General features: G+C 32.6%; 1 protein-coding gene across 1 annotated transcript in view; it reads left to right on the top strand.

Annotated features, from left to right (window-relative positions):
* Positions 1–1,349: 1,349 nt before the first annotated feature.
* The window catches only part of LOC144848029 (A disintegrin and metalloproteinase with thrombospondin motifs 16-like), a 28,834-nt gene continuing 19,878 nt past the window's right edge, over positions 1,350–10,305 (top strand). The window contains exons 1-8 of the mRNA XM_078704694.1: positions 1,350–1,472; positions 1,674–1,805; positions 2,045–2,190; positions 2,631–2,862; positions 3,033–3,151; positions 3,861–3,944; positions 5,177–5,307; positions 9,908–10,069. Of these exons, the coding sequence (XP_078560820.1) occupies positions 1,457–1,472; positions 1,674–1,805; positions 2,045–2,190; positions 2,631–2,862; positions 3,033–3,151; positions 3,861–3,944; positions 5,177–5,307; positions 9,908–10,069 (1,022 nt within the window). The 5' untranslated portion in view covers positions 1,350–1,456. The remainder of the gene's footprint in view (positions 1,473–1,673; positions 1,806–2,044; positions 2,191–2,630; positions 2,863–3,032; positions 3,152–3,860; positions 3,945–5,176; positions 5,308–9,907; positions 10,070–10,305) is intronic.

Here is a 10,305-nt window from a genome sequence, read left to right as displayed (position 1 = left end):
TACGAAGGCAACATCATGGGCGTGATGCGAGCAACGACGGCTCTTGTGCTTATTGCTACTTTTGTCTTAGTAGTAAATAGTTTTAAGGTAAGATCAATTTGATCCATGCTTTGGTATATAATATTAATTATAATATAATATATTTAATTTTATTAAAAAGCAATTAATTTAATTCAACCTTCATAACCTCAGAGTCTTACTAATATGACAAATTAAAATTAGATCGTAAAAGATGTTTTTTTTATTCTTATTTTTATTTCTTTCATCATTATGTGTTGTTTTGTAAATACCTAAATAGATAGATTCTTGTCATTTTATTGGACGATTGTGGGACACATAAGTGCACTATTTTTACTCTCGTACTCGCGGTGTATTTATATTTTGTCGGCGGAAGACCGGACGACGCGACCCCAACAGCATTTTGCATTTGTACATTCATTTTTGTTGTAAATATATTCACTTACTTTAAACGATTTCTTACGATACGTTACCGATGTGGCAGGCCATATAACATCATAATTGATTTTATTTATTACGTGCCATGTATTTCAATGTTTTAAAAGATGATGATTGCATTTTACATGTACTAAATATCACCAACATCAAATCTGAATCTAATTTTTAAAATACAGTATATTTGTTTTCAATTTAATTTCGATTGAATGGATCATTATTATTCGGAGATAATGTGATTAATTCACACCCACCTAGACCCTGCCCTTTGTGGTACAATGTGCCTATCTATATACGTGTATCACCAGTCTGTATTATCAGACAAAAATCGAAGTAAACAAATAAATAAAACAGATAATATATACACACTTGGGACAAGTCTAACGTGCTTTAAGCATATTTATAAGCAATTCACTTACATATTTGAGTGCATTAATATTCTTAAAGTTATGTTCTATTGGATACAAGTTACTGTAATTGGATACATTTCCATTTCCCCTGGGTCCGGGCTTAGTTACCGTTTTCCCAGTCATAGAGCTAATGTCATGTTGTTTATTTCAGGAATGATAGCTTTTGGCATGTCAAGTGTTTTAATTACAGTATTTTTTTCAAAGAACGATACTTTTCTTTTATCCTAGGTTTTTTCTCCTCTAGATTCTCAATTTCTTCATACCATTTTTTAGCATTATAATCATTCTTATCATAACCAATATAAATACCAATAAACTTAACAGGGTTGAGTGTCATGTTGCACGGGTTACTCGTTTTTGTCTTTTATCACAACCTATCCACATTTTCTTTGTCTTGACTTATTTAGCTTCAGACCTGATATTTTACAATGTACGCTTGCTCCTGGGTAATATTTGGTCGCATTATCTTTGCATCAGTACGTCCATCTTCATATAGTGATGCTCTGCTGTTTTATTAATAAATGGTATATCGCTAATTTACTTTACAGATTGAGGATCTAACCAAAGATGAACTATTTCACTATTTTGGAACAATGGAACATTCTCAAGGTACTGCTTTTATTCTTTTGTATCAAATACTTGAATTTGTACTGATACATTTTATCTTTTCTTGTATTGTTTGTTTGTCTGGAGTTGAAGAGACACGCCCTTTGGCGATAGTTGTCTTTAACGGATCTTGTCTCTCCTCAGCCCAATAAATAAATAAATAATAATTCTCTTACCAGTTATTATTACTACTTATTTCCTAAGTTTCTGGATATGACATTACATCTGTAACTCGACGTGATACAGGAATCAACAAACGATCAGTTGAAACCACCGCTACTTATTCTTTCAACGCACTCGGAGAAAAGTTCCATCTCAATTTACAGTTAAATTTAAGTACGTAAGGGAAGAGTCCTGATATGACTTTACTGTAATTATTTTAACAAGTATACTGTGTTACCTTTTAACAATTACTATTAAAAATTATTATGCTGCTGCTAATCATACAATTAGAGGTAGTTAATTCTAATAATCGTTGATGTCCGAAACATCCAAGTTATAGGCGATAGCAACAACAACAACATTAACTTTCAAAGTTTCCTTTTTAATGCAATACAATGTTTTAATTTTTTCAGATTTATTTTCGAGCGACTTTGTAATTGAGATAATTGGCGCCAATGGAAGCACACTACAAAAACCTAAAAACGCAGACTGTTACTATGTTGGATCGTCTGCAAACCATAATGATTCACTTGCTGCCGTCAGCACATGTAATGGATTGGTACGTTAATAAATGGCTACTGAAATAAATAAATGATTTATAATAGTTGTTTATAGTCCAGAATAAATAATGTTAACTATAAAATATCATTATACAAATATATACCTACAATCTTACTGATTTATAAACGTGCAGTATAATAGTAGCATGGTATATTATTTCATTATTCAAGTGCAACAAATAATTAACTATGAAAAACGTAATTAAAGTTTAGATCGTCGTTTAAACGTTGTATTTGACAAATTGTTGTGTATATACAACAAATTACAGGGAGAAAATGAAACGGATCCCAAAGATACTGCGTATATGCCATCGTAGCTGTGCAGCATCAATAAATGTTTTTTTTTGTTATTACAGTATTTACTATTATTACTGATGACTAATGAATTAACAAGCAGCTTGTATTCAACTTAACAAGTAAGTTTTATTGTCCTCTTTAGGAAGGAATGGTAAATACAGCTGAGAAGAATTATTTCATCAAGCCACTTAGAGCAGAACATCGACGAAGAAGGAGCGCCAATACGCAAGACGAGACGACGCACGTGGTGTTCACATGTCACGTCCCAAAACAGACATGTGGTGTGACGAAACAAGACGAGGAAGAAACGCTACGGAGGACAACTAGATACAAGAGGAAAACAATAGAGAGAGTAACCAGAGACTTATACAGCAGTAATCTAATTTTGTATTGATTTTTTATTTTTCTTATCACTTTCTCTTCAGGGATAGTGCACTTATTCCCTTATTCGCCATGCTAGTGTTCTCTGGAAGTCACCAGTTCAAATCTAACCGTGTTCTTGTTTTTAAAATAATATACTAATGCTATTTTGTATTTTGTACAGCTGCACAGCGTGTAACCGGAAAAAAGAATCTTGAAGTATTACTGACAGCTGATTATACAATGTTTAGACAATATGGAGAAGATGAGCTGAAAGAATATCTTATAGTTATTATGAATGTTGTAAGTATATAAAAACAAATGACGTGTTTGTCAGACAATTACCAAAACGGATCCAATGTCAGATCGATTTTATTCTAATTTAATGACACAATGTAAAGATGTACAACCGATAACCATTTTGGTGTTTTGACTATTCTTATAACGCTTTTATTAGAATTTAAAGAAATGTAACGGCTTCTGAAAATGTGGACAACTGCTTTATTAAACAGGTCTGCAATGTTTTTTCATGTAGATGTTAATCAATTTTATTTCATTGTCTAAGGATCCAAACGGAAACCTTTTTTTTTGCTATCCTGGAAAATCTTTTATAAATGTATTTATTTGTCATGTCAGTAATTTATATTATCAATTTTTATGTATTTTTTATAATGATTTTCATAATAAATTCAAATCAAATCATGAAGGCCTATCAAACTAAGAATGTTTAACTTCGCTACCGATTCAATGCGGTCAATGTACTTTTACTGTATATGTCTGAGGCAGGAAATCATGAAAAATTCATGAGATTAATTATGGCTTTTTAGAATAGGCCTATTTTTGAAAAATGAAATGAAATGATTTTTTTCCCTATATATTCTAACATATTATAAATCATCTGCTTATTTTGTTTTTTAAATTATTAATATCTATGACATAGGCCTAATGCTTTGTTCGATACTGTAATTTATTCTAAATTATATAAAATACTAATGTGTGTTCTTATACTCAGGTGGCGTCAATATTTAAACAAAACAGCCTGGGAGTTGACATGACAGTAACGTTGATCAAGTTGGTCATCATTAAACAAGAAAGTGTAAGTAAAAATAAACGTTCTTATACGTTTGAAATAGTAGTTTTTCGGTTGCTAACACGTATAACGTATTGTCCCCCCAAAACAAGAAAAATAATAATAAAAAATAATAAAATCAGGCCATTTTGTAGCTTTAATAAAGCTAATCACTTCTGCAGAAAAAAAGAAAACATATATTTTTATAAGACAAACGGTTAAATTCAACCAAAAACCAATTTGACTACTTTTTGCTCACAATTAATTTTTTTTTCAGGTAAATTTCTTTTTTTTTTACATTTAATTTTTGGTCAAAGTGAATAACTATGATGAGAACATTAAAATGACATTTAAAGATGTATTGTCACTTGAAACACAAAAAGTAAAAAAAAAATATTCTAAATATAAATTGGCCATATCAAAGTAATATTAAAGTTATTAACTTTAAGTCGAAAATTCAAAGCAAAAACAACAAGTTTACGTAATTAACAGGTAAATTAATTTGATTACATTTCGTCTGGAAAATCGTCACGAGCGAAAGTAAACAAAGATTTCAAACAACGAGTATGCATTATGCATGATGCTAATTAGGATTGTTTACAACTCGTCGCGGTTGAGAAGGTGTTTTCACACAGATCGCGAGGAAGTTTTATGATTGTGTATACAGAGTAGCCAAACAAGCGTGTTGCATTATGAGATATGTTTTGATCGAAAACTTTGACTGGAAGTCAAAGTTATTTTTTGAACAAAAAAACGTCCGTATTTCGGTTAAATTATTTTTTTTTCAACTAATTTTTGGTGAAAGTTAATAACTAATATGATACTTCAAAATGACCCACTTTTTTTCGAAATATAAAAAAATTTTTTTTTGGAATTAGTCAAAGGGACAATACATTTAAATATTTTAGATATTTATACTATTTGAAAACTACCAAGACAGATTTAATTCCTTAACTTAACTCTTTCATTTCGACTTTTGATTTTCAACGGTAGGTTGGTAAACAATCTCTAAATTTTCTGTGGTCCATACAGATTAAAAAAATATTTAAGAAAACTGATAAACATACTATATATATACTAATACATAAGGATAACATAATTCAGAATGGTTTTCAATATAATCCTGTTTAAAACTATAACACCTTAACTAAAAAGGAGACGCTAAACCATAAAACAATGAGGGTCAACACACAAATGTTTTTAGGATCGAAAAAACCCAAATGTATTTAGAATACACAAGATGTATTAAACTGTTATAGTATGGACCTAATTTGGTAGCAGACGAAAATGGATTAGAAGTCTGGAGTGCAATAAAACAATTTTCCGAATGGCAACTTAATGAAGAACAACACAAATTACTTAAACCGGATCTTGCTGCCATTGTTACAAGGTAGTATATTCTACAATTTATTATTCTTGTAATTGTGGTCACATGACGGCCATACTAGTACTACTAGTTTGACAGGGACTAGTACCATGCTTTTGAGTTTTCCATTTTTAGAAATATCCAAAACTGCGGGCCTTGACAAATTTCTGATTGACAAAATAAGAAAAATAGGCCACTTTGCATGTTTTGACACATTATGCTTAAAACTGAATATCAGCAGCCTTGGGTGGTGGGTCTCCGATCAAAGCCGGCTTTATCAGATAGACGGTCTTATTAAATCCACCCCTGTTAGACCATTGCTATAAAACAGTCTTAGCTAAGACCGCGTACAGCAAACAAAAAATGAGGGCGTACTTTCCGCGTAGAATACCAAATAAGGTAATGTTCGTCACGCTTGCTAAATTCACAATCTACGCGAGAAAATCTATTCTAGGCCTTATAAGAATAAGATCACCGTTATTATTTGATGTAACACTTAAAAGTCGTTCGATTGGTTGTCTTTCACGATCAATAATACGTATAATCAACAAAAAGAGAGGTTTAAGACTGTTTTAAGACTCCTTCGAGTAGGCTTACAGGTTAGACCGCGGTATAGCAATAGTCTATAATAAAGACTACTTGCTAAGTCAGGAATTATAGCTGGCTAAGTGCTAAGACCGTTTATAGACCGCATAGCAATCCGCCCCTGGTATCTATTAGCAAAACCAATAAAGTAAATAAATTTGGATTGAACCCGTTCGATACTAATACGATTTGAATGGGTGATCGAAATAGAATTGTAAATTGTTGATGAAAAGTAAAAAATAGGTCGGACAAGAGAGATATAAAGTTTGAGTTTAGTAACACTATCGATATGTTTACAGTGACGCCAAAGCATACCTAACATTCTATTACCCTTAGCAACAATATGATCAACATGTTTATTAAAGTTAAGTTTCGAATCAATATAAATGCCAAGATCCTTTTGAAAGTTAATCAAAATTAATAATTTGTTTTTTAAGCGATAAAGTAAGAATCTGACACGGATTTAAGAACATTGTCCAATTGCATAGCCTAACAAGATCTTGTTGAATAAGAAGAGAATCATTAGACCTAATAGTATTAACTATCCGATACAATTTAATATCGTCCGCAAAAATAATCAGAATGTACAAACATTTCGGAAACATCATTGACAAACATAGAGAAGAGCAAAGGTCCCAATATGGAACCCTGCGGAACTCCGGATGCAACGGCCAACCACGTAGATGTACAACCATTAAAGTTAGCACGTTGGAAACGATTGTCAAGATAGTTACGAATCCAAGATAAAAGAGGATCGCAAATGTCAAATTGTTTGACCTTGTAAACTAGCAGATCGTGACAGACTTTATCGAACGCTTTTGAATAGTCAGTGTAGACAATGTCACACTGAGATTGTTTTCAAAAGACTGATATGCAACTGATAGCATAGTAGCAAGATTGGTCTGACACGATCTGCCAGAGACAAAGCCATGTTGGACAGGAGAGAGAACGGGTGATATATGAGAAGAAATCTTATTATAAACAATTTTTTTCAAAACTTTTAGAGAGAGTAGGAAGCAATGATATTGGACGAAAGTTCTCAATATTAGAACGAGAACCAGTTTTAAAAATGGGGCATACATTACAACGCTTCCAATCGGAAGGAAAAATACCAGAATTAAGAGAAAGTTGAAAAATAAACGCGAGGGGAAGAGAGATAAGAGAAGAGAAATAAATTAAACATTAATTAGCTTTATCTATATCACTACAAGCTTCAGATATGGACGGGACTGTTACTCTTAGCCCATGACCAAAATCGTTTAGGGTTCTCATTTATTTTTTTAGATAGAGAGGAAGTATAATTAGAATACTTAATTCTACAAAGTTGTTCAAAATGTCTGCGAGCATTGATATATTCATTGTTATGAAAATCAGTACGATATTGTCTATATAATTTACGTCGATTTTCTTTAATATTTAACGCTTTACGAAGGTCTTTATCGAACCAGGTGGGTAACTTTTTCTTGGAGGTAATAGTGGGAACCATATCTTAAATAGTAGATGAGACAAAATTATAAAAAGCATCTAGACATCCATTGACATTATCAAAGCTCTTATGGATATCCCAGGGTATACGATCAAAAATATTGCACATATCAGGCCAGTTCGTTTTAGAAAAGTTAAAAATAGTTCTAAAGGTATGACTATCACAAGCACAGGAATCCAAATCAAACTTAATATGAAGGGACTCATGATCAGAATCAAAGATCGAGTCACCAATGGAAACACTATAGTTATTTTTATTTATTAAGTAAATATTATTAAAACGAGTAGGCCTATTTGAAAAATTATATTGCGAGAGGTTAAAATGGTTAAGAATTTGATCAGAAAAACAAACATTAATAGCAGAGTCGGATTTAAAAGTATGACTACCGTCGTCATTCCACTGAAAATCGGGTAGGTTAAAATCACCGACTAAGCACGTGACAATTAAGCCTTAGTGGATTCATATATAAGCTTAAGAGATTGATGAAGAAGCTCCATGTGTTCAGCGTTGTTGTTTGATGGTCTATAGTGCAGTCCAACAATACACGTTTTTCTATTTAAAGCCTTTAGTTCAATCCACATAGTTTCACTGCCAGTAATTTCGTATTGAACCAGACTGGTTGACTTAAATCGATTGCTAACAAGAATCAAAAGTCCTCCACCTCGCTTATTTATACGATCCAAACGGTATAACTTGTAACCCGAAAAGCTAAGTTCACAGTCATTAACGTAGATATTAAGCCATGTTTCACATAAGGCTACTACATCGTACTTCCCATTGAGTAGATTCGCCCAGAACTGATCGGTAGTCATCCATTTTATATTTTAGCCCTACGCACGTTTAGAAAGTTAATATTCACCTCATTGGGTCCTGGGTTTGTTTCCACGTCACCACAAAGAACGAGTTCACGTAAACAATCAACATGATTAGGATAGTACTGGCTCGGTTTGCCGATATTTCTGAATTTACTCCTTATTTTATAAAACGACCATAGCAGGGTCAAGCTTGCAATCATGTGATGTTAAAACAACAGACGTCAAGTACGAACAAAATACAGGAGACAAAGGCTTAAAACTGGAATCAAAACGAACGCCATGACGATAATCATAGTCTGAGTATTGGTAAATGCACAAGACAATCAACAGTAAATTTATAAAAAAAGAAAACTTGCCTATAATTCCAGAATCAGTAAGCCGAAAATTAAACAGAAACTCAGGCTTACGGACGATCAAAATCCTCAAAGTAAATCACATATTCAAGACAACATTAATATAGTATATTACATAGCCTATCTAAATACCTGAACGTGATGTTGAAACTGCATCACATGACTACCGCTACGAGGATCGTAAATCGTATATATCCTCGAGTACGATGATATTGACTGAGTAATTTTCGTGTGGCAACACTCGCGTTCGGCGATAAATAAACAAAAGTCATCTACTGAGACTTGAACTCGCAATGAAATTGTCACTCCATCACAAGACAACGCTTCAACCAATGCGCCACGGAACTTGCTTGAAGAAATTAATCAACTAAACTATTTAAACTATGTATACATAGCGCCCTCATTTGATATTAGTCCATCCTAGATGTGATGAAAGACCGTTTGTGATTGGTCAATACTCACGGTTGTAACCAACCTAGTACGCGCTGAACATCCGGTGATTATTTCGGCTCAAAGAAGACGAATTGTTTATTCGGCCTACCTGATTATAATATTATTATTATTAATGTAGGCTTCCTTATTGACGGAAATTCTTCTGTTAATTTAAACGACCTAGGCCTAAGTGAATATTTTATTGCCAAGGAATATATAATTAGTAATTATCTGTATATTTTTCTTCGCAAGGTAAGGTTTCTAGGCAGGCTTGTTTACATACAATACAAAAAGGAGGCCTAGCCTAGCTTTACCCGACTCAGCAGATATTTTACTTGTTGTTGGCTATGTAATATAACAGATATCGCCTTTTATATCGGTAAAAAATAAGATTTAACATCCCCTCGGGATGATATTATGTTCTCGGGAATTATATATTTCCTCGAAAATAATATCATTCCCTTGGGGATGTTAAATCTTATATTTCACCTCTAAGCAGGCAATATCAGTATAATAATGTACAGAAGATAAAATGCTGTATAAAAATATGGTATAAAAAAACTATGGTATGTGCGGTAGACAAATCATCAAAGCAAACTGATGTGATTCCTAAGCCAAGGGAGTGCCCTTTCTAGACAAAGTGCAGCGGGAAATTCAAGTTGTCAGTGGCATTCCATGCTCGAAAAAGTGGCCTAGCGGAGCTCGTTATTGAACGTCCGCACAGTACGACAGGCCAATCAATAAAAAAATGTTATATATGTTATAGTTTAAACTATAATGAATAACAAAAAACATTACACAAGAGGTCGCACATTTTGTTTTTATTGCCCACGAAAAAACATGTTGATTAATTAGCTTTTACTTTTGTTATACTGGAATTGTATTGACTAAAAAAATAAAATAATACTTGATAATGATACTTATATTGTATTATTATTTAACTATTATTTTAGGCATGAGTTGTATGGATTTAAGCAAGACGGTACGATCAACTTGAATATTGCTGGACGTTCTTTCGATATTGGGACCACCTGCACCACTCTGAATCGATGTTCTATAAATGAGGATAACGGGTTTAGAACCGCCATAACAATAGCGCACGAGATGGGACACAAGTAAGAAATGTAATCTTATACAAATAATAAATGTTTATATAACATCTAAATAGATTCAATTGAATTAAATTGAATATTAAGTCAGGCATACCTTTGATTCACATTTAAAAAGTAAAATTTGACATTAAATTTAACATATTTACATTTTATATATATACTCTATAATATACTCTACAGCTCACTATGTCGGTCGGTATGTCGGTCGGTCGGTTGGTCGGTCGGTAAACACTAACTTG

This window comes from Antedon bifida, chromosome 7, assembly GCF_963402885.1.
Source record: "Antedon bifida chromosome 7, ecAntBifi1.1, whole genome shotgun sequence".
Taxonomy (NCBI): domain Eukaryota; kingdom Metazoa; phylum Echinodermata; class Crinoidea; order Comatulida; family Antedonidae; genus Antedon; species Antedon bifida.
The sequence above is the reverse complement of the archived record's forward strand: the minus strand, read 5'-3'. Positions and strand labels throughout refer to the sequence as shown.